A 26,908-nucleotide genomic window follows, 5' to 3' on the forward strand; every position below is an offset into this window, starting at 1 on the left:
CATAAAAATAAAACAAAATAGGACTACAACACGATATAAAATAATTGTCGTGTTGTCGCCCTACAGCTGTCTTGTCCTCGTGCTGTCGTGTTATTTTGCTGTCGTGCTGGTGATAAATGTTTTACGTGCTGTCGTGTTGTCGTTAATGCGGAGGTGCCAACACGAAACAATTCTGTAATGCACATCTGCACTTAGTGTTTATTATGTGTATGAAGTTTGACTCAGTAAGTAGTGTGCACTACAAGCATAGTTTTCCCTACCTTTAGCTACCCCAGAAAAAATATAAAAAGTATGTGCATATGAGAAGCAATTACAAAAGCGACAAGCACAGATTTGGAAAATATATCACTAATCTGGTCAAAAAAGAAATACCATATGAATTGCAATGATTAATGAAAAAACAAACCTGAAAAGCAAAGTGTTTGAAAAAAAAAACAACAACACAGAAACAACAGGGTCTTCATGGAATTGGAAGTATTCTGATCCTACAAGCACTGATGCGGAAAAGTATTAAACAGACAAGCACTAATTTCAAATGTTTAAACTTAATACAAAAACAAGCACATGTTTTTGCAAAGTTCTTTTAATAAGCATAGGCATTAAAAGGCAATAAAGTCTTGAGTAAACTTGCAATATCACGAAACAATTTATTATTTCGTAAGTGTTGACTTGGCGCCAATATTTTCGGGTGCTCTTGTTAGTTTGTGCTATATTTAAATCCTGAAAATATTTGTATCAATAAAATTAACCATATAGTTAACAAATCACACAGTGGCGTAGTGGTAAGGTGTCAGACTTCCACGCATGTACTTGTTACCTCGCGTTAGGAATCCCATCAGAACTTTTATGATTCAATGTAATGTTATCGATGTTGCTTTTATTCTTACATTATTTTACGTAACGTATTTCACGAATTTTAATTGTTCTCTCTTTTAGTTTTTATTTATTTTCTAGAAACGCTGATGAAAGTCGCCTAATATCTATATAGATACATTTAAAGCAACCTGCCTCCAGATCGTTCGACAACAAAAATATATATTTTTTCAGGTATCTTGAAATAAATGCTATATTTCTTAAGAAGGTTTTAAAACTTAATTACTGACAAACTTTATGTTACGGAAACACATGAGAATTTGCTGTTTTTACTACTTTTTACGATGAAAATCGAAAAGCGTTTGTCACGCTTTTACTCCAGGTAAACTGTCTCGATTATAAATATCTATATAGTCATTATTCACTACTTCAGCTATAACGCTATTGGTTACGACGACGGGAAAATGTCTTTATTGCCGCGGCGGTTCGGGGTTCGATTCCAGGCGCGGTCATCTTTTTTTCTTGATTTGGAACGTTTAAAATACTTTAGAAACAAAAATTCATATTCTAATGTTTATAATATGACCAAACTTCAATTTGAAAGAAAGATTATTTTTTTAGCCAAATCTGGAGGCAGGCTGCTTTAAAGATATTTATTCGACATTTTCTACAACAGTTTACTTGAATACAAGTGTTTTTTCATCCAATAAATGAACCATAAAATCCTAAAAATTTTGATCGTGGCAACTTTGCTGCCTGTTAAGTTTTTGCAGGAAAAATTTGCAAAAACGAATGATTTGTTCAGACGTAGGACTTGATCTCACGACCCCGAGATTAGCAGCTAAACGTATTGCTCAACAGCTACCTGCACAGTCATGCGGCATTAAGCCAATTAAGAAATATATACTGTAAAACCATTTAATTTCGTGGGCATGAAATTTCGTGGTTTTGGGTAAAAAGGCAATTTCGTGGGGATATGAATTCGTGGAATTCAACTTTCAAACAAAAATTGAACAGGAATTTTATTTGTTCGTTGGGGTTAAATTTCGTGGATTGACACAACCACAAAATCCACAAAAAGTAGTCCCCGACGAATATTAATGATTTCACAGTATGCAATAGTTATATAGCAATTTAGGTTCGGACACCGAAAATTAATTTACGGAATTATACGGAATATTCATGAGTTCCATGTCAATACATAGGTACAATACATATTTTGTTATAAGCTGTCTTGATATTATGTGGGGCATGCATGAAATCTTTCACTGAAACTTGACTGCAACTTATCTTTATCTGGAAGGGGCAACATTTCACACTTCTTTACTTCGGTAGCAAGAATACAGTTGTGTTCTTCTGCATTACACTTTTTTTCTATTAACGGCTAGCTACATATTTAGAAAAAAATCAAACAACACCAAATCATAGAAAGAAACGGCTATTTTACATGAAAACTGGACAGCATATAAAAATGTATATTACTCTAGAAAACGATGGACAATTTGCTTCTATATGCATTGAATTCTGGAAAAAGACTGCATAACGGGGATACACTTCGGACAGTTTAAAAACTCACTGTTTTCAAAGAATTCGTTATGATGTATGTATACTCCTAAACCCTTTAACACATTCATCAACTTGTCGTATGGTAAGATAACTGTATATGTAAATCCGTCTAACACTGGTGACAAGCTACTTGAAAGATTTTTATTCGATGATTAACTTGAATACGAGTGTATGTCTTTCAATAAACGAACCATAAAATGTCATGATAACTTTGTTCAGATGTGTGGCAATTTTCCTGCCTGGTAAGTTTGCAGAAAAAAAAGACATGGTCAGACGTAGGACTCGAACCCACAATCCCGAGAATGGCAGCTGACAGCTACCTGCATATGCGACATTATATCAATTAAGAAATACAAATGTCGCTATTTAGGTTCAGAGACACCGATAATTAATTTACGGAAATATACGTAATATTCATGAGTGCGCTTAGCTCAATAGGGAGAGCGCAGATTGCGGGGTCGTGAGTTTAATCCTCGGAGGAAAAATGTTTTGGAGATTTGACAGTTACTTGTGGAGAACAGGTTTGTTTTGTTCCAGAATCCAGGAACACTGGTTATGTTAACTGCCCGCCGTTATATAACTGGAATACTGCTGAAACAATGCATTAAACCCGAAACAAACAAACAAACAAACAAATAAACAAACGTAAAATATTATATTTCTTAATATAAATACTGTATTGATATGTTTTAATGAATTATTACGACTTTAAATCTATTGTGCCGAGAGCGGTCAGTTACGCGCCACCGCACTTATTGTCATGCTCGTTTGTTTACGGTTTTGAAAGCTGTAAACTGTCAAATGATGTTTCATTATTTCTTGCTTATGTTTACTTTTTGTTGATTTACATTTTCAGATCTTGATAGCAATAAGCATCTTAATAATAGATCATTATCATTATTAAACCCATCTTTGAAAATCTCTAAATTGTTTTGTCATCCAAACCACACTCTCAAAGAAATTACACATCATGTAGCCATGTCGTCCATAAGAAAAGAACAAAGGTGAAACTTCTCGTACACTGGTTTTACATCCGACTTAATTTTTGTTGTCCCAGAGCACACTTCGTCGCTATTATGATCAGTTTCTGTTTACAGTTTCTGATTTATTGTGGCCGATTATTGTCTGAGACGTCTGTACATTTGATTTTTATCGAATTCTTGACGACTTGGTTCATATTTCAACATCGTACTTGCTTCACTTCCTGTTCGCCTATATTACAAAATCAAACAACTGTCTTATGTTTTTTTTCACAAAATGCACACAGAATTACAAAAGAACGAAGGAAAATTATAACAAGAAAATGACTTCTAAATTAACTTCAAATTAACACTAAAATTGCGATTTAAAGTCTGCACGTCTGGTCAAAACACGTCGATATTTTGTAACGTTCTACTTCAGTTCATACACTTTCCCTTTGTAGAATTGTCCCACATAGGGTCTGTTATCAGCACCAGAATGGGTTATGCCTCGGTCATACACGTCTTCTTTTTGTTAACTGATAAATGCCTCCTTCACTTCTTACATAAATAAAACCCTCATCGTCTACTGTTATACCACGGGGGTGTTTGATATCCTTGTCCTTGTAGATTGCTGTGACCTTGGCATCCAAGATCATACTCACTACACTGTTATTGTTTTGCTTGTTAAGTAAACCATTCTCTTGTCAGTACTTACAGCTAAAGCAGAAGGAACAGAAGTAAAACATGGTATTGTTTTCAGAACTTTTCCATGCATTTCGATTACTTTGATTTCATTGTTACTTGTCACATAGAGGTGTTGTGCAATGCCAGCAACATCGTAAAATAGTTCTTTAGTTGTTATCACGTTACCTTTACTAAGCGCACCGGACGCTGATACATTCAGAGTGAAAAGATTACTCTGGAATTCTGATAGAAATGATGTCAGTGAAACTATAGACACTTGTGACACTCCAAATAGAATCACAGTCCACTTTTATTTCAGATGTTACTTTGCCAGTACTAGTATCTATTATCTTCACCGCTTTATTGGTATTGTCTCCAACAGCAAGGTAATATCTCTGTACCACTGACATCCCTCCTATATATGGTTTTTTCCATGTCATTGCAAGAGCTTACATCAATCTCTGAAACAAGTTTTGCAGTTAAAATTCTGCATATTTCAGTTGTGTTTTGCATTATTTTCTCTGTCTGTGCGGACTGTACTAGTTTATATCTTTGTAAATTGCTCACTTCATATAACATATCAAACATTCTGTCAAGCTTTTCGATTTCCCTTTTCCATCTTTTCATTTTTATGTACAGTTTACATTTTTTTCCATTTTTCATGTTTGTCTCGATGGCATTTTTCATTTTGTTTAGTTCATCATTAATACTACATCTGTCGGACGCTACTTTTAATGTATCATTGTTATTTTTGTCAATGTCCATTACCTTCTTGTCCATTTCATCCTTAAGTTTGTCGAAAAACTTGTTTATCTTATCACGCTGCTTTTTGAGCTCTGCTTTTGCTTGATGTTTTATTTTCTCTACTTCAGTTTTTCTTGAATTAATTTTGTCTTTTCTTTCTTTTAGCACCGTAAGTGTTTCATCGAAGTATTCAGCAAACTGTTTGAATTCCTCGTTGTTTTCTAGATCAACGACAATGTCCGGTACGCGTTCGACATTTTGACACAGGCGATGGTTTATAGTGATGCACGCACTACATCCAAGTGTGTCACATGACTGACAAAAGTACTCAGTAACCTTTGTTGGATGTTTAGAACACTTTTCTACGCACACATCAAGTACACTTGTTCTCGCTGCATCAACAGGCATATTTTTCTTATCCTGGAGCACATGGTGTTTGAACGCTTTAAATCTTCCGTGAAGGTTATAACATTGTCCACACAGATATTCTGAACAGTCCACACAGAATCCTTCTGCTTCTATCTGTTTTCCATCACCAACACAGAGTTCACAATATATATCCTTGATTTCGTCCGGTGAGGCAGTTACGGATTTACTGTACTTTTGTGATGTTGCCATGTTAATTAAGCAATAATTTATTTCCCATTGCAGTATAAAGTAACCTAATCTTTTTTGTTCATGTATAAAGCGGTCTCTTTTTATCAGTCCATGATTTACAGGAACGAAAATGTATATCAGATATATATGGAAGCGTATATCGTACATCCTGTTGACGAGTTCATATAGGAAAAACATGTTATGGTATGTCTACTTGCTTCAATAGAACACAGTAAGTCGACATAAATAAGATGACTTGTCTACATAATATTCCAGTATCGCTACATAAAGTTTTGCGGCATGCTAGTATGTTCTCACCTTTGCTACATATATTATTCCGACATTTTCATAATAAGGATATGTCGACATACATCAACACGTCTTCGCGGTTTATATTTTCCCTAATTATGTATATTATAATAGTATTACGACATACATTTTGATAATGTAACCACTTAAACCATTGCCGAAAAATGTCAAAATAATTGTTTAGGTATACAGTAATTGAACCGTCCGTTTTTCAGTCTGTCTGTCTGTCCATCCGTCCGTCCCCACTTTGCTTTTCCAGAGCATAACTTAAAAACTATTAAGAGATTGACTTCAAACTTTGAATATAAGTAGATGTCGACAAAGAGGAGTACAATATCTAGTAACCATAACTCCATCTTAGTATTTTTGAGTTATTCTGAGTTTTGAGTTTTACTTACGCTTTGCTTGTCCGTAGCATAACTCGTGAAGTATGCAAGGGATCGACTTCAAACTAGGAATATAGATAGATGGCAACAAGGAGGAGTGCAGTACCCAGAAACCATTATTCCAATTTTAGTAACTTGTTTTAGCTCATTTTTACTTTCTCTTTGATTGTCCGGAGCTTAACTTAAAAACTATGCTAGGGATTAACTTCAATCTTGGAATATAGGTAGATGGCGATGAGAAAGAGTGAAATACCCAGTAACCATATCTCTAGCCCCAGTTATTGTTGAGTTATTCCTTTTTTCTTTTTCTTTGTCAATCTATTTTCTTGGTTATTATAGAAGGTCAACCTACAATATTTGAATTAAGATTAGAGAATAATTATAATAAAAGAAGTGCAGTGCAGAAGAAATATTTCTCCAGCATAAGTAATTTCATTTTGAACTAAGTTCAGTACAAAATTTCATGAACTTTACTTTTCCGCTTCTATAAAATATCAATTTAAAAAAGAAATCTGCCATGTAACTGTGGTCTAAGGTGTTGGCTAAAGAACAAATAATGAACAAATTTCGGAGGGTGGAGGTTCAAGTACCGGTCGGAACGATATCTATTAAAACAAATGTTCTTCTTTTTACTTAGACAGTGTTATTTAGATGCTCTGGAGTCATCTGGTCATTTTCACAGTGGCATGCGCAAACCCCAGGTTCCTATCTCAAAGGTCAATATCACAGTTGAAAGTCAAATGTCATGTAATCCGGCCATAACTTTGACATGAATGGAGCAATCTTGTTTATATTCGGCACGAATGTTAACTTCAGTGACACGGTGTGTCAAGTGCATATCCTAACTTAAAAGTCAATGTCACAATTGGGGATCAAATGTCATATCAGATCTTGTCCGGCCCATAACTTTGACTTGCATTGAGGAATCTTGTTTATATTTAGCATGAATGTTTCACTCGATGAGACGGAGTGTCATGTGCAAAGGTCAAAGGTCGAGGTCACAGTCATATATTTAAAAGGGCGGGCTCGACATATTGCCCGTGGTCATCTAGTTAAGTTATGTTCCGGACAAACAAAGTGGGGAAGGACGGACAGACGAACTGAGAGAAGTCAATCCCTTGAATAGTTTTTTTAAGTTATGCTCCAGACAGGCAAAGTGGAGACGGACAGACAGAGAGACGCACACACGGACGGACGGTTTAGTTACTATGTTTTGACGTTTCTCCGAAATGGTTTAAGAGGTAAAGTTGTCAAAACGTATGTCGGAATACTAAGATCATATATATAATTAGGGAAAAGATAAACCGCGATACTCTGTATATATAGCCAAAGCGCGATACACCTTCTCGCAAAAATGTGTTGATGTATGTCTACATATCCTTATTATTAAAATGTCGTAATAATATATGTAGCAAAGGTAAGAACATATTAGCATGCCACAAAACTTCAAGTAGCGATACTTAAATATTATATAGACAAGAGATGTTAATTATGTCGGCATGATGTGTTCTATTGAAGCATGTCGACATACCATAACATGCCTTTCCCTACATGAACACGCCAGCAGGATGTACGATATACGCTTCCATAGATATACTCGTATTTATTGCTTTAATCAATATTCAATACCTTTCTGCATTCTACTTGATTTGAACCTGTATTATATCTACATTTTACTTCCTTGACGATATTGAGTTCAAAATACAAAGGTAGTCATAAAATTTAAGTCACTCTAATACTAGATTTTAGATTTTAAAAAAGATATCGCGTTAAGGAAAATAGGAGAACATTTACAAATAGATCTGTGCATGAAATATTTTCTTTCTTTTTCTGTTACTTTCGGTATTGCGATTTATAGAGACCTTCTATTTTTGAATTCAATTTGAAACAAATGCTAAATAAATGCACAATACACCACTCATTTGACGTTCAAATAAAGGATACCGGCTAATAAAGACCACGTTCTGACTCTTCTTAAATGACCTGTATATGCAGGGTTGACAGTGTTTATAATTCCGTATAAATAGGATTGCTTTGTTAAATGCAAAATTTGTAGGACGTTTGACAAATAAGAAATCCAACATGTTTAACATATACATTTACCAGTATTCTGTGTATTTACGTTAGAGTGAATGCAGTGGCCCGGTGGTAAAACTGACTGACTAAGAAACCAGGGTAATGGTAAGGGTCCCATACATGGGTGTTCTATTTTTACACATGACACGTTAAAGAAGCAGGAATGCTTCTGGAATTGGAGTGTCTTCTTTCTAAAATAAAACTACTTACAATGTTGTAAACGAGTCGCCCGTATGAGTTGTCGATAGCGACTGTAAAGAATCTTAGGCACGCATGCACGTACGCACGCACACACGCACGCACGCAAGCACGCACGCACGCATTGTATTTACGCGTTGATCACAGAGAATCATTTTAGTTATTATCTGATGTCGTTAGCATGACTTTATAAAAAATGATATTATACACATAAGTTTTAGCGCACCCTCGCTTTCTTGACTGTCTATAACGGCTGTCTATAGCGCATTTGTGAAATTTCTCACACATTACAGATATTAATTAGAGATGTCAACACAATGGAATAATGCTATGATATTATGTTACCTATCAAACAAACTTAGACCGCTTAATTACAAATAAATGTTTCGAATTTACAAAAAACGACGATTTCGATTAAAGGTAGAAAAATTAGAACAAAACAAAGTAGACATCTTATATTGTTGTCTATTGGAGTCAAATTTAAATTTTGTTGATTAATAGACCATTTATCTGTGAAAAATCCATATGTGTGTAACCTTACACCTTTGCTTCATAAATAAGAATGAAACATTCATCTTACTTTTATTGACTTTTTGAATATAAGCAGACGTCGTAAAACGAATAAAAATGGTGTGCTTACATTATTTGATTTTGTTGACATTTTTGTGAACAACATGTGTGAGAAATTTCAGAAGTTACTGTTAAAATTATGAAAAACTATTTCCAAAAATACCGAGGTGCGTTAAGTTTTGTTTAATATGGCTTTATTTCCCTTTTGACTATTTACAAGTATCTTATTACCAAAGTATGGCTTTTAATATTTACTAGCTATGAAATCAGGTTACTATTATGCTTCATGTGCTGAGGCCAGGCAAAAAGATATAATAGGCTTATTATGATAATTGCTTGATCTGGAAAACTGAGTTCGGCTCGGGTGGATTTTGTCATGTCTAATCACAAGGGGCGTGCAAATGCCAAGTGACATACGGCCTAGCGAAATCCACGAGAGCCGCATACACCATCCCAGATCTAGCTAGTACTATAATGGCCATTTTTACAAATACATCCAACTTGTTTGTTGTTTTGTTTTCGACCAATGAACATCGAATAGTATTTTATAAGAGTGGGTTTTTTGTCTGTGGTATTCATAAAACAATGTTGTTTAATAACATGAACAATACAGGATTTTCAGTACAACACGGAAGTGAAATACAAGCCATACCTTTTACATAATTTATTCAAGTACATGTATATAATAAAACCGGAGGTCCTTTAAAGGATGGATTGCAATTACCCAAAATAATAACCGACTCGGTCTAATTGAGGTTATTAAAAAGATTTTCTTATACTATTAGATAACATTAAAGACTAAGAAAATTAACTGATGACACGGGTGGAATATCGAAAAGACAATGGCAGAATTAATGTTTCTGTCGTCACTTTCAAAATAGAACTTGTAGAGAAAAGTTTTAAATATTGTTGATCTATTACTTAATTATTGATGATGCCTGGAAATAAACGTAAATCAGAGAGTGTGACATTGTTAAATATGAACTATTTCAAGAAGCTCCGGAAGGAGAACAATGTTAGTGACTCAGAGACAGTGCGATGTAAAAAGCGAGACAATCTGTGAATGACATTTTTCCTGGACCAGGTACACCTGGGAAAACGGTTACAAATTCAGAATCCAACCCAGTCACGCCGGATGGCCAAAGGAAATCAGGCATTGATCTAAAATGGAAACAAGCGTTTCCCTGGATGACAGTCTCAGAGAATGGTGATTTAAATCATTTTTAAGTAATCCCAAAAATACTGAACGGTCTATTGAATGTATCATATCATATGTATCAAGCGATCAGTTAACGTATTTAAAAAAAAAGTGCAAACTATCAATTGTTAACAAATTATAAGAAGACCACTCTTTATATTTCAAATCTGATTCCTTTGGGGAAAAAATATTGGACATGCATACTTAGAAAATAGGGAGGAAGAGTTGATGACTAACTAGAAATTAAGTTGTCATGGCTTTTACACACAGGGCTACAGTATGTTTTATGTGTTTGTGTCTTTTTTTACATATAAGTTCTTGAAATTCATTAAAAAAACATTTAGATCTCTTATCATAGCAGTGACGGATCCCTATGGCTATGTAAATAACAAAATTGTTTTAAATTCTTTACTTCAGGCCAAGGTATGTTGTGTTCAGTATGTGTTTAGCAGCAGAGAAGGCCAAAGAAGTGTGTTCCTGATAGATCTGTGTGGGTTGACATTCCATGTACCTCAATAAGGCAGTCATCTTTAGTATTTCATAAGGACTGAGACTCACACAAGAAAGCATTGTTATTTGACGTTGCGGAAGCAAAAACAGGTGGTGGGATCGAGGCTTGTTTTGTGAGGGAAGAACATGTTAACCGTGAGGCAATGACAGTATCTATGACACTTCTTTACTTTCCGTGTAAGGAGGAAATTCCCCACACCACCAAACACAAACCTTTAGTTGATGTAGCTAAGACATTAGGAGTGGATGTTCTAAATAGTTTGGAGAAGGGGGATAACGCCAAGTACACAAAATTGATAAGTTTACGTTGTCATTCAGCAAATAAATTCCACAGGAATAGAAGACTGAAACTTTAATGTGCAGTGCTAAAATTGTGTTGTTTTATGTAAAATAAATAGTGAACATTTTCAGAAACTTATATAACTGGATAAGTTTACATTGTCATTCAGCACATAAACTCTAGAGGAATTTTTTATGACACATTATCTCTATTTGTTCTTGTTGAGCATGTAAATGATGCTTATTAAACATTGAAAATAACACTGTGTTTTTCACTCTGAAATGCACCAGAATGCACAAAAATGAATTGTAGTAATACAAAATTTTCTAGGGGTGACCCTCCATACCCCCCCCCCAGCACGAGGGGGTACCCCTCCCGCACCCACCCCATTGTCGTCCACGCTCTTTTCAAAAATACCCTTCAGCAACATGCCTTCAGAAAATCCTGGCTAGAACCCTAACAGGGTTTTACATTTTGCAGTGACAAAATTAAGTCCCTTTTACGTTATAATACTGTCAGAACACTTACATTATTCATTTATGGCTTTTGGAGGAGATATAATAGATGTTTACTTGGCAATATCAATTTTCAGATGTTTATTTGTTATGCAAGGGCGTGCAGTTGCTTGTGAGTGCTGACTTAAGTGAGCAAACTTTCAAAATCGAAAGTAGGATATATGTTACCTTACAACTGAGTTTTTATTCTTATGACTTATTCATTTTTGTTGTTATAGGTGTCGAGACAAAACAGTTATTGCAAGAACGAATACGCGAAAATCTCTTGACTACTTTCAGAAGAAAGTATTACTTCTCACATTCAATATCTTTCAATCCGATAGCAATTAAGATGTTTTTGTTTTAAGCATTATTTTATCGTGGACGACATTATCTCCAGTTTTATTGTAGAGATAACGCATGTTTCAGATGTCATGAAACGAAGGTTTCAGATGTCATGAAACGAAGTCTACATGTGCTAACGCTATTCTAGCATAAAATGTGTTAAACGCTCAAAAATGAATTTATTTTATATCAACGTCATTAAATGATCATGAAATGCGCAGGAATGTCAGCGTAGTTTAATAACGTTGACGTCATTTCCTTTTGAATTACCTGTTATGGGGCCATAATATGTTTACGCTTTGCCACAAACCACCATATGTAAAAAGGTGTGTTAACAGCGCATGAGCGCGAGAATGTCTTTGTTAACACACGTTTAAAAGACTCCCTAAAAACGAAAAAAAAAAAGCAATTTTATGCTAGTATCACGTTTGATGAGGAGGACCTTAATCACATTCTGTTTCTTATGGTATTCTATCTGGTTCAGCAAAAATATGCTATAGATGACTCCTAATTGACAACTGGCTCTAATGATTGAAGACTGATTTATGTACAGGCGCGTAGCTGGGACATTTTTCATAGTACGCAGAGGTAATGTCGGGGTCGGGGTATCCTCCCTTTGATTACTTTTTTAATGTGAGAACGCAAATGGTGCATTTTAACGTATATTTGAAGCATAAATATTGCACGAATAAATTATTCTTTCTCATTTCTTTTAAAGTAAAATGTATTGTTTCACTAGATATTCGTGTAATATCGCACATGTAAACTGTGGTTCAGTTCATGTACATGTGTGCAGGTATTTATTCAAAACAGATGGTTCGTGGTAACACATTTTCAAAATATTATTATGACTGGATATATCATTCATGGGATATATCTATAAGTATATATACGATAGTTGTTAAAAGGAATTTTGCCATAACTCAAGCTTTGTCATCCTGTTTCCGCGCTTTACGTATCGTGAAGCGCGAAATGACGATGGCGAAGCGCGAGATCATGATGGCAAAGTGCGAAATTAAGAAATTTTCAAGGTTTCACCCTTAGCCGTCTCGATTTCACGCTCTGCTTTCTCTGTGGATATGAGAAGCGCGAGGCCACGACGGCAAAATGGGAGATCGCAAAATTTTAGCAGTTTCGTGCTTCGCCATTCATGTATCACCTGCACATGTTTGCGAAGCGTGAAGAGCAAAATAGCGGTGGCGACGCGTGAGATCCCGATGGCGAAGTGCGAAATTAAGAAAATTTTGAGATTTCGTGTTTCGCCATCGTGATCCAACGCTTCGCTTATCACCTGTGCATGATGGAGAAGCACAAAACACAAAACTATGTTTCCGGAGCGCAAGACTGCAAAGGCGAAGTGCGAAATTACGGAAAATTCACAATTTGGCGATTCGCCATTGCGATCTCGTACTTCACTACTGTGATTTCACGCTAGCAAAATTATATACGAGTAAACTTCAAATAGAACGAACATAGTTATAATGAATTTTTGGTAAATTTTTGGTTATAAGGAACAATTTAAAATGTCCCTACAATGTAAAATAAAATGGTTATAGCAAACATGGTTATAGAAATTATCGAATATAAGGAACATATTTCCATATATATAGCGAACCAAAAATAGTCCTTTTTAAGAAGTGTTATACAAGGCTTGAACATTAGCATTGGGTAGACATTGTACTAACATACTGATTCATAAAAGAAATTTTAAAAACATAGCGTGATTGTTAATATATCTCGACGATATTACACTGAAATTTTGATCTGATAACTTTTAAGAATCTTGTTTAAGGTCTTCTGAAATATAATACATATAATTTAGTTACCTATTATGTTACTGAAATATATGTAATCACCTATAAATTAAGAAGATATTTATCTCACTGTAAACTGGATGTCACACACTGTAATATCGTAACAGGTATCAAACCCGAGCAATAAGTGGGTATATTTTTTTGATTTCTATTTGATCTTATTTACTTCAATAATGTGACCATGGAATAATTGATAATTGCATACATTATAAGATATATCAGATATTTTATGGCGTTTGAAAATAACTTAATAACCATTATGCGTGAAAATTATGTCTGCAGTAGATATAATATATCCTATTCCAAATTACTTTTAGGCTTGAAAGTCACCATTTTTTTTCTCATTTTTTTGACATTTTGTTATAGTTCTATTATAGAAGTTTGCCTTTTCAAACCGATAGCATAGACGGACGGGGTATGATTGTAATATTTCACACGTTCAGGATTATTACAAAATAAGTAATCAAATAGTAGGATAGACAACGAAATAAATTGCAAAACTGTACCACAATTGTTAAACAGAATATGAAGTAAGCAATGATTTATTTATTTATTTATTTGGGTTTTACGGCGCACTAACATAGTATAGGTTTGCGTATGGAGCAACTTCCGTTGCATGATATAAACTTCTTATTGCAACGAAAGAGATTAGCCAATTTAATTGTGTATGCTTGCCAGATTTTCACTACGCAGCTGCGTATCTGCGTAAAAGCAGCTACGCGCCTGATGTATTGAAAGATCTAACAGCAATTCAAGCATTAAATTGAATGATTTTATCTTTTTTATGTCTGAAAATTAGGGATGGGAACGAATATTCGAATATTCGAATATTCGGAAATCGGTCGAATATTCGAATATGAAAATCAAATTCGAATATTCGTAAATTTTTGTATTTTTTTTTTCAAAATAAGTATCATTGATTTTGGGCAATATGAGCATGCTAATTCTACAGAATAAAACCATGTCATGTTTGTTTATCGAGTATCAAAAGGTGTCCAATTAACAAGAAAATAGCAATGCATAATTGGCAGGGGCAATCGTTACGGATTAACAGTTTGCAACAGGCGTCAATGTGTCAGATGAATGTCAAAAGATGTCCAATTAACAAGAAAACTGCAATGCATAATTACCTGGGGTCATCGCTAAGGATTAACAGTTTGTATTAGGTGTAAATGCGATATCTTTTTATCTTTTGTTCATTTTTATTGGCGCCTGTTTTATGTAATTGTAGATTTTTTTTTCGAAAACAATACCAAACTTGTAGATATTGCCGATCTTTTCACAATATTTTGTACGACGTTTCAAACCATCCGCAGAATCGGTTTTCATTCGCAATCGACCGTATTCGAATTAAATTTTGAAGTACTTTATAAGAAGATCAAGAAATAACATATGATTGATGCATACGTTCATGCTGAAGGAGGTTTATGTCTGCCTTACTTGCTTTTTACACGCCGATTGAAAATTTTCAAAATGGCGGCGGTAATACAACAGCGCGTCACGTGTTTAAATGGGACGACCTGCTATTTTTAGATAAAATTGCGACGGTCTAAATTATAATCGTTTTGATTTTTCGTATCATTTTGAAGCTAAAACACTGAATTAGTTAAATATATTCATGGTTATACTGACAGAATCGTGAAATAAAACGCTAGGATCGGCGGGTTTAGCTAGGTAGGATCGGGTTACCCGAAACAAATATTTTTTGGCCTTATTACTTACGATGATCCACGCTTTAAACAAATGAATACGTTGTGTATATGCCAATCACTTAATAAGAATTTAAAGCTTCCATTAAAACAAACCGAATATTCGAATATATTCGAATATGGCAAACCGAATATTCGAATATTGATTTCAGTATTCGTTCCCATCCCTACTGAAAATAGATTTTCTGAAACATGACGCAAATCAAGCGTTATTAGTTGAATATTTTTATCTCTTTCGACTGAAAAAAAAAATAGATTTCCTGAAAAATGTCGAATAACCAGCTCTCTACCGACTGTCAAAGACAAATTGATAACATTTAGTAAACTGTTTTTTTTTTCCAAAACATATTGAATATACAACAGTTACTGGCAACTAGTATGTAGTTGGTTATTCAAATGTTCAACTACCAACTGTTTACTGCCAGTATATGTCCGGATGTTAAAGGGATGAACAAAAACATGACTGGACCAAAATATGACTAATCTGACTAATCACCTTAATGTGTTACTATATGAAGGGTCAATGACGCGGTTATCGCGAGATTAAAATGGTTTCTTATCTTAAGCTGTAGAATGCTTCAGCCTACGGAAATCAAACTTTACAAGGTGTTTGCCAATGGTCGTAGATGACCCCTTTTGTTTGTCTGTGTTTTGGAGATTGACGATCAAGGTCACAATGACCTTGAGACTGAAATTGTTTATGATATGTAGCTTGAGAAAGCTTTGGCCTATGGCCATTACACTTAGTAGTATGGTTGTTTATGGTTAGTAGATTGTCTATATTAATTGTGGGGGCCATTAGATCACAGGTCAAAGTCAAATCATACACTGACTGAGTGACTGATACTTATAAATATGACGTGTCAACACAACCTGGAACAACTATTAGACCCTACTGACACAATGCATTGTATTATTTGACATCAGAAATAATCCCAATAAAATTCAATGTTAAACGATAGACCGGCCAATAGCACAAAATATGGACTGGTGATTTATAAAAGGTGTCATGTAATAATACATGAAAAAGAAAAGCTGCACTCCACAGGGAAATAGGGGTATGTAACGTTTATATGTAACCTTATATGCACATAGCGGCGTAGCACATGAACACATATATACAAATGATTTATAGATGAACCCTTATTCAACCCATTTTCAAACAATAATGCACAAATTTGTCTGCAATTACAAACAAACAAAATTAGTTATAAGGCAGGAAAATCATGGCAACAACAGATGACAGCCAAAATTAACAATATGAACTGTTGAGTATAAGCTTAGTAAAAGTTTGGTCAAAAACACGTCAATATCTGGTTTACCTTACGGTGACCTTACGGTGACTTAAAATGGTTGGTAGACATGACATTCATAAAACTGGTAATTTCACTTGTTTAAAATGTTCAAACAGCAAATTTCATTTTCATTATTGACAGAAGATTAACAGATATCCAAATACTTCTGTAACTTCTATTTGTACCACCATCAGCAGAATAGGAAGTATCACATATTGCGTTTCAATCGGAACTTGGTGTAAAACAAATAGTGCTTTCACTTCTTGGATTTCATAGTATTTAAACTTAGAGGTGTTATAGGTTGACGTGTCCTGTAAATCCGAAGTCTTCTTAATTGAGTCGGTAGTTTACATACCAGAAGCTTCCTGCAGAGGGTCGAATGTTTTCATTTTGGAGGTTAGCGTGTAACGTTCTACTTCAGTTCATACACTTTTATTTTCTCAGCTTGTACTACGTACAACCTTTTATCTGCACCAGAATAGGTTATACTTCCGCAATTCTCGTCGTCTAAGATAATCTGAACCTTGGTACAGTCTTTTGTCAACTGATGAATGCCTTCATCGGTTCTTACATAGACAAAACCCTCATCGTCCACTGTTATACCCCAGGGATATTTAAGATCTATGTCATTGTAGGTAGCTGTGACCTTGCAATCCAAGGTCATACTTGTTACAATATTATTTGTATACTTTGTCAGGTAAATGATTTTCTTGTCAGGACTTAAAACTATAGAAGGAATGGAAGTGTAATCATATCTTGTTGTTTTTGTAACATTTCCATGCATATCGAGTACTTTGATTGCATTGTTATGTAACACATAGAGTTGTTTTGCAATGGCAGCAACATCGTAAACTGTTTCTTTAGTTGTTATCACGTTACCTTTACTTAGCGTACCCGACGCTGATACAGTCAGCGTGAGAAGATTATTCTGGTATTTAGGTTCAGGAGATGTCAGTGAAACTATAATTTGGTCGTTCTTGATATTTGTGACACTCCATATATATTCACAGTCCAAACTAATTTCAGATGTTACTCTGCCATTTCTAGTATCAATAATTTTCACTGCTTTATTGGTACCGTCTCCTACAGCAAGGTAATGTCTCTGTACCAATGACATCCCTTCAATACGTGGTTTTTTCTTGTCTTTGCAAGAGCTTACATCAATCTCTGAAACAAGTTTTAACATTCTGCATATTTCAGTTGTGTTTTTCATTATTTGCTTTGTCTGTGCGGATTGCACTAGTTTATATCTTTGTACTTTGCTCTCTTCATATAGTATTTCAAACTGACTGTCAAGCTTTTCAATATCCGGTTTCGATCTTTTCATTTTCACGAACAGTTCACAATTTTTTCCATTTGTTCTGTTTGTCTCGATAGCAGTTTTCATTTTGTTTAGTTCATCATTTATGGTATTACATCTTTCTGACGCTGCTTTTAATCTATCCTTATTATTTTTGTCAATCTCTGTTATCTCATTTTCCATTTCATCCTCCAGTTGGTCAAAAAACTTGTTTATCTCATCACGCTGTTTTTTAAGCTCTGCCTTTGCCTGCTTTTTCATTTCCTCTACCTCAGTTTTTCTTGAATTAATTTTTTCTTTTCTTTGTTTTACCGCCGTAAGATTTTTATCGAAGTATTCAACAAACTCTTTGAATTCCACATTGCTTTCTAGATCTGTAACAATGTCCGGTATATGGTCAACATTTTGGCATTGGTGATGGTTTGTAGTTACGCACGCACTACATCCAAGTGTGTCACATGACCGGCAAAAGTATTCAGTAACCTTTGTTGGATGTTTAGAACACTTTTCTACGCACACATCAAGTACACCTGTTCCTGCTACATCAACAGGCATATTTTTTTTTATCCTGGAGCACATGGTGTTTGAACGCTTTAAATCTCCCGTGACTGTTATAACATTGTCCACACAGATACACTGAACAGTCCACACTGAATCCTTCTGCTTTTATCTTTTCCATCACCAACACATGGTTCACACTATATGTCCTTGATTTCGTCCGATGCGGTAGTCACATATTTACTTATTTTCACCATGTTGCCATATTTATAAAGTAACATTTATATTCTCAGTGACGTATAAAGTAACTTGAAATAATCTGTTCATATAACTGTAACTATAGTCTTCATACGTAAAATTTACAATGTGTAAATCCGTCTCCTTTTATCAGTCTTATGATTTACAAGAAAGAAAAGTTTTATCACATATACTCTTATATATCACTATATTATCAAAATGCCAATACCTTTCTGTATTCTTCTTTATTTGAACCTGTATATCTATATTTTACTTCCTTGGTGATATTGATTTCATGAAAATACACTTTAAGGTAGTCATAACATGTAAATAACCCAAGCGTATACTAGTCGTTAGATTTTTAGAAAACGATATCGAGTTGAAGGAAATAGGAAAACATTTACAAACAGATCTGTGCATGAAATGTTTACTTTCTTTTTCTGTAACTTTCGATATTGTTTTCCAAAAGCGTTTAAATGCACATATGTAACTATAGAGACCTTCTATCTTTGAAATCAATTTGAAACAAGTGCTAAAGAAATGCACAATATACAGCTTATTTGACTTGCAAATAAAGGATACCGGCTAATAAAGACCACGTTCTGACTCTTCTTAAACGGCATGTAGATACAGGTTTGACCGTGTTTATAATTCCATATAAATAGGATGGCTTTGTTAAATAGACGTTTGATAAATAAGAAATCCAAGATGTTTAACATATGGATGTACATGTGTACTAGTATTCTGTGTATTTACGTTAGAGCGAACACAGAGACATGGGGAAAAACTGACTGACAAGGGTTCATGAGTTTAATCCTCCACTCCTCCAAATCAAAAGTACGAAGCATTCGGGTAATGGTCTCTCTTAAATGGATGTTTTACACATGGCACGCTAAAGAACTAGGGATGTTCTGGAACTGGAGCGTCTTCTTTCTCTTGCAGTACCCTTTACTATGATTTATTAACAATCTTATAGTTACCGCCACCGGTGGCGACTATAAATAATTCTAAGCACACACGCAGACACGCACACAGGCACGTACGCAAGCATGCATCCATGCACACTGTGTATCCACGCTCTGATCACAGTTTGTGGATCATTTTTGTATAATTTCGTATGCATTTTGTTATATAAAAAGGATAATATACATTTAATGAAACTTTTAATGCCTCCTCGCTCCTAGAGACATATGTTGTAGATATTATTTTGAAATGTCAGCAGAATGGATAATGTTATCTGTTTCACGACAAATCCTAATATTAAAATTCATACACAAACAATGTTATTACACATTATTGAAGAAACCAGGAAATCAGGGCAAATCTAAACAGATTTCTTATCCTTTTATCTGTTCGAGTCAAATTTAAACTTGGAAAGAAAATGCAGATCGAACGCTCATACTGAATGGAAAAAGAGTATTCAGTTGAATATTGTTATCTCGATATCGGTTAGCTCGATACTCTGGTTAGGACGATGTGTTTTGGTCGGTTTCGACATTTTTCTATTTAGTTTAATGGTAGACCCAGTAAAAATTTAAATAGTTGTATGTATGTACTATTGAATTAAGATCTTATCCATTTCAATACAATCAAGATGGTATTTACGTTTTATATTACTTCTTTCCCCTTTCAAACCCTCTAAATGAAGCATGGGATGTAATGAAAATATAGACGTCCTACACAGATACAAAATGTAATCCTAGATAGCCGATATCATTACGTCGAACTTCGGATACGTCGATGCAATTTCTGCAGTCCCTTGAATATCGAGGTAACGGTATTTTACTGTATTTAAAATTATAAAAACTCGAGTTAAATTTTATAAATCAAACCCTTCCTTATTACCTCCAAACTTCGAAGTTTAAAGAAAGCTTTATCTAAGTTATACACGAATTTTGTTTTAACTCCTGCAGACAAAGCTTCAAATAAAATTATTATATGATGCATTTGCTACACAGAAATATTACAAAATGAACTGAAACATACGAAAACTTACCAGTTATCACTACAAGATGAGAATAATATTGTGAAAAAAACATGTAGATCAATGTATAAATTTTAATGTCGCACTTGACGACAATCAGATGAAGCTCCCTACTCTTTATTGGATTAAACTACACAAAACTCCATATAAAGCTCGATTTATTGAAAATTCAACCTTATGCACTACAAAAAATATTTCCCTACTTTTGACTTCTTGTCTGACTGCAATGAAAGACCACGTACAGAAGTATTGCTCCAAGGTACCGGTATATGAGAACTCGGGTGTTAATCTGTTTTGGTCCATCAAGAACTCTGGAGATGTTATCAAAAAGATAATAAACAAACAATTCAAATGTCCGAGTATATATAAGTACTTATGACTTTTCTACTCTTTATACTAATTTACCACATAATCTTATAAAAGAAAAACTGGTAGCTTTAATTGAGAAAACATTTGCAAGAAAAAACGTTTATTATCTGGCATGCAATGAAACTAGAGTATTCTTTTCTAACAGTAGATTTAAAAGATACAACCTATGGAGTTGTGATCAGGTTTTTGAAGCTCTAAGGTTTCTATTAGATAACATAGTTATCAAATTTGGCGATAAAATTTACAGACAAGTAATTGGTATCCCAATGGGAACTAACTGCGCCCCACTCATTGCTGATTTATTCTTATACTGTTATGAACGAGATTTCATGCTTAGTTTATCCACTGAGACACAATTTGAAATTATTGAAGCTTTTAATGGAACCTCGAGGTATCTTGATGATATTTTGAATATGGACAACCTATATTTTTCAGAAATGGTGAAACACATTTACCCAAAAGAGTTACAGCTTAACAGCGTCATTTTTGGACTTAAATTTAACAATTGTGAATAATAATCTAGAAACGAAAATATATGATAAAAGAGACGATTTTAATTTTGAAATTGTCAACTTCCCCCACCTTTATGGAGATGTCCCTCGAGAAACATCATACGGTGTCTATATTTCACAACGTATTCGTTTTGCTAGAGCTTGCTCAAAGATAGAGGCTTTTAATGATAGAAATCTTCATATCACCAAAACATTATTACAACAGGTTCACCGTTATGATAAGCTACGGAAAGCTTTCAGTAAATTTTACTACAGATCGTCCGAACTGTTAGAGAAATATAATACTAACCTAAAACACTTTTAAAACTTGGACTTACACACCCGGAATATTATGGAGATGTAGTTTATAAAATTCGGAAAATTAAACATGGTCCTTATTTAAATCAGATATTTGTAAAATGTGTTAAAAAGTTTATCAAAAGAGGATACGATGCGAAAATCATAAATCACAGTGCATTTTTGTTAATACAGTTAATAGCTACGCTTTCCTATTTGATGATGACTGATAAAGTGTAAGACTCCATGATGCTTTTCTCCTAAATCCTACATAAAACGGACAGAGGGAGTGGAATTTTGTCTTGCAGCTTTCTTTGCCGTGCCCTTAAAAGTTAGGCTCTTGGTGCTCTGACTTCAGACAAGTTGTTGAGTACATTGGTGTAATTATACCTTAGATTTACCTGCATTTGATGTTTTACTTATTATGATCCGGTATTTTTTCGCTAATGTTAGAGCCTTTCTTAGCGGGGATTTTATGTACATTGTGTTGTCTAACTTGTTGAAAATAGGGTAAGTGCGAGGTTGGCACGCCCTAAACGCGTTTAAACCCCCAGTTTCCATTATATAGGTTACTGACCGTTCCAAGGCGGTGCTCCTATTTTCAACTTATTTTCTGTCTGTCTTAGATATTGTGTTGAGTATGTTGTCTTGTTTATTGTTAGCATTTCTTTCCTCTTTCTCCTTACCCCCCCCCCCACCCCATCGCCCCCATCCTTTCCCCTTGTAATTGCGCTCCCTTGTTTTGGCATCCCCTCCCCCTTTATTATGAGTAAGTAATCGTGCCCACCTTAATTTTGGCTGCCGGAATCCTAAGGCGGTGCCCGATTGTTGTTTTTTCCTGCTTATATGTGTGCGTTTGTGTGCTTGTGCGTCTGTGTGTCTTGGGCGGTGCCCTACAGTGTTGTTATATCTTACTTGTCTGTTTATCTATGTTAGTTAGTTGTGTGTGGGTGTGTGTGTTTGTCTTTGGTACATGAATGTCTGCGCTACTGTGGTTTACGTTGTAGTGTAACTGTGATTAAGGAACGTAGCATTCCCTTTGTATATTCATCCTTGTTCTACTTTCCCCTTCAACCCCCTCCCCCACCCCCCTTTCTACCCCTTACCCCTTCCTCCCCCTCTATCTATATTTTGCATAAAATTAAAATGTACTTGTTGGATTTTTGAAGCAACCCGTCTGTAATATTTTTCTGTTACAGCTTCTTTTTGTTGTGGGTCTACTTTGCAAATGCGTGGCTCTGTGGTTGTGTTTGTGGTGCTCTGTGCTTCCGAGGTATTATCTATGGAGCATATATCGGTGAAAGCTCAATATTTGTGTATCCTAAGAAATGACTTTTGCTCCATAAATGCAAAATTACTGAGTACAGTAGCATTCTGTACTTCTAAAAATTCTTCTTACAGATTTTCTTTGAATGGGAATGTTGAAATTGAATATTAAAGAACTTAGAAACTGTAATGATTACAGCTTTTTAAATTTTACACTGACAAAATTACGTCCCTTTTATGTTTTATTTGTTATTTGTTATACCAGGGCGTACATGTGCTTATACAGTGTTTACCTAAGTGAAGGAACGGCATTATGACTAGAAAAATGACGGATGTTCAACTTTCAAAATCCAAAGTAGGATATATTTCACCTAGTAATTGAGTTTTTATTCCTACAATTTACACGGTGACCTGTTTCGTTAGGTGCCTCGATAAACTTTTCTCTTCTTTTTACTTCGTTGCCACAGGTTTCGAGACAAAAGTTATTGTACGAACGGATGCGCGAAAAATCTCTTTTGACAACTATCCGATGAAATCGCGGACGATATTACGTCCAGTTTTATTGTAGGGATAGCGCATGTTTTTTTTTCGTTGTAACATTTGCAGGTTCGCGAGGGATTAGTTGGTGCCAAAGCCCGGTAGGGCGAGTTTACCAACGTACCGTGAGAAATTCTTCAGATGTTATGTAACGAAACGCTATTCTATCGTAAACATGTGAAAAGCTCAAAAATGAATATATTGTCTATCAACGTCATCAAATGTCCACGAAACATACGGGAATATCAACGTTGTTGTATGACGTTGATATCATTTTTTTTTAATTATCCGTTATGGTGCCGTAATACATTTACGCTTTGGCACGGAACACGACTATGTAAAATGGTGTATCGCGGAAATCTTTCTGTTAACACGCGTCTTCTCTCTTGTTAAAACACCCCCCTGTCAACGACAAAACAAGTTAAATGCTAGAATCATTGTAAATAGCTTTGCTTTGGAGAGGAGCAGTACAATCACATTTAATTTCTGTCTCATGTGGTATTATTTTTGGTTCAGCAAAAAGCGCTATAGATGACTCCTAGTTTTTTCAGAAACAAATTTGAAATTGGAATTTATAAAAAGATTAACTTTTGGTGTGCTCATTTGAACAACGAAATATATTTATATTACCCAGTTTGCTATAAAGTTGTATTCCCGGCTAAGCATGGGTGTATTGATACACTTCTGTACATGTACATAATGAAATTGAGAATCAATATTACTGAAATACATTTTGTTCTCGGATTTCCATCTTAATTTATGTTCTTGTCTCTAGAAACTGCCATTACTGTTTTTCTTATATATTAAAGTAAATAAAAGAGAAGTCTATTTTATATATTATTTTTTCTTATGCCTTCAATCCCCGAAAAGGTCTGGTGAATTTTTAAGAAGTATCGATGACACATTTGACAAATGTACTTACTTTCACTGCATTTATTTTCACGACAAAATCATTTTTAACTGAACTGAAGCCTGGAAGTGATCATTTTGCAGACTAAATAAAACAAATAAAATAAAAACACCTTTGACAGAAACATAATTTTGAAGAATTCATGATATTTATTGAGTATCTGCACAGTGAGACTGTCTGATTATATCTTTTGTTTTGTGTAGTTATGTCAGACGGATCAAGGACGAACTTTACGAGTTCTACATTATGGTGTCGGCCCGGTACAATTCTCCTTCTTTGCTAAATATATATAAAACAAGCACTTTTGGACATGGATTGTGAATTTCACAACAAATTTACAGCATTGACAGCTCTACATTTCTGAAGTGTAACACTATCCCAGTCAATATAGCATAGAATAACACTGTCATCAACAATGAACGTTTTTGCTACACATCAAAGTATTAAGTTCCCACACACATCTGTCATGGCCGCCAGTCTGGAGTAGTTTTGTAATCCTTCCTACAGAAATGTAGTCCTGAAAAAGACATACAAAACAAATGTTAAAGACATCAGAAATGACACAAAATGTACACAGTGTCAGTAAATACGTTTGGAATTTAACAAGTCAAAGTAAGGATGGCTTCAAATTGGGAACTTCAAAATTTCAAAGAACTGCTTCCTAGGATACAACGACCCGGAAGTACTTCAATACCGGGGTGACACCTTTCAGCCTTAGATGCACAGAAATTTAAAACATTTAGATACGTCTATAAAACATTAAAACTCAGTACTCGATATAAATTCTGAATTCTTTATTTACTAGAGGCAAAATATATAAAGTCCAAATCGGTGTCTGCTTAAATTTGCAATTACTAAGAGAAGAAGGTGTTTATTAAATGTCTGTTTCTGTGCAATGTAACTCCTTTTTTATGGGTGACTGTTCCAGTCCAGTATCCGTACTATCATTTTTCCACAGTTGTCAAAACATAGTGACAAATATTGTATCAAACCTTCTTATAAATGCTTTAAGTATGGGAGCAATAAGTTCGGAAGCCGGATGCGGGAGGAACAAAACAATATGAAGAACGATAAAATATTTCGAACAGCTCTGCAATTTATATCTGCTTCTGTTATGTATTTAGATTCCAGGTCAATAGGTTTCTTCTGAATGTTCATTATTAATTATTTACTTTGTAATCAAAATCATTAAGACTGTTGAAATTTTCAATGTGTTAGTAACGTATTAGCACATTTGACTCTTAAAACACTGGAAGCGTCCGTCTTTTCGGCACATACTTACAGCTGAGTACTTTCGACGTGAAATTTTGAACAGTTTGATTTGGGAATTCTAACTTTTTCAATGGACTGGGATGTACAGACATGTTGCATATGAATGCCGTTATTGCATAATCAGGTTCGCTTGACTATAATAATATTTTGTGATGTTTTAAGGGTCGGTGGATTTCCATCACGTATTATGCAGTCAACTTACGAGGAGAAATAATAATCATTTTCATGTTACAAGTTTCATTTAGTTTCTTTTGATGTCTTGCCAGCCTTTTGAAATATAACAAACATGAGACGACCGATCAAAAACTTTGCTCAATGTAATTTATCTATCAAGTGGTTAAGAAATGACTCAACGTAGAAATTATTAGATATTAATATTTATTTACAAATATTTATAGAGTCCATTCTGAGTCAAAGGCGCATCAACATCCTCAACATCACGGTTATGGGAGTGTCATTCAGCTACGCAGGCCGCATATCTTCTCAAGGTACCATCTTAAAATTAGAGAAAGTTTTAACATGACTTCTGAAGCAGCACATCGCGTTTTACAAAACTTACGCATATTGCTTACACTAGTCCCTCAAAATATTTATCCTTAACAGAGAGATACGCATTTTTTCATATGGGCTATCCATGTCCCTAAAGCCAAAGAGTAGTCTGCCCTAGGTATACTATGCAGAAACTGATGCACTGCGCTACCAATGGCTCATCTGGAACTGTAACGATGCCCAGCCGGTATTTGTATAACAAAGGAAAGAGAAAAAAGTCACAGGAACTCAGGTCGAGCGAATGTGGAGGATGTTGCAATTGCTTGACCTGAAACAATACACCCATGTCTCATCCTCTGTGAGAAGCTCATTAAACCTCCTTTCGTAAGAATTTTAATAGATTTTTAGAAGTTGCAATATTGCCCCCTTTGGGCTTTTTGTTCTTTGTTCAAAAGGTTGAGTACCCACCTTACACACACCGTCGATAATGTCAAGTGCTTAGTAAGAATTTCATGAATACTTTCCTATGAAATGCCCACAGATGCAGCTATTTTGGATACTGTTAATCGCAAGTCTTCTGTTACAATGACTGCTACATCAGTAATGATATGAGAGAATGCTGACGTTTTAGGGGGTGCCCTACACAAGATAGATGTTGGAATTTGGATTCTCCCTTACTAAATACCCTTACCCAGCTATAAACATTGG

General features: G+C 34.8%; 2 protein-coding genes across 2 annotated transcripts; both read right to left on the reverse strand.

Annotated features, from left to right (window-relative positions):
* Positions 1-4,385: 4,385 nt before the first annotated feature.
* On the reverse strand, positions 4,386-5,387 carry LOC128552558 (E3 ubiquitin-protein ligase TRIM33-like). Its single transcript, XM_053533607.1, has one exon. The coding sequence runs from the start codon at positions 5,385-5,387 to the stop codon at positions 4,386-4,388; it is 1,002 nt and encodes a 333-aa protein (XP_053389582.1).
* Positions 5,388-16,962: 11,575 nt separating this feature from the next.
* On the reverse strand, positions 16,963-18,405 carry LOC128552559 (uncharacterized). The gene has a single exon (XM_053533608.1). It carries the CDS (start codon positions 18,403-18,405, stop codon positions 16,963-16,965), a length of 1,443 nt encoding a protein of 480 aa, XP_053389583.1.
* Positions 18,406-26,908: the final 8,503 nt, after the last annotated feature.

The sequence above is a fragment of the Mercenaria mercenaria genome, unplaced genomic scaffold (assembly GCF_021730395.1).
Source record: "Mercenaria mercenaria strain notata unplaced genomic scaffold, MADL_Memer_1 contig_2906, whole genome shotgun sequence".
NCBI lineage: Eukaryota > Metazoa > Mollusca > Bivalvia > Venerida > Veneridae > Mercenaria > Mercenaria mercenaria.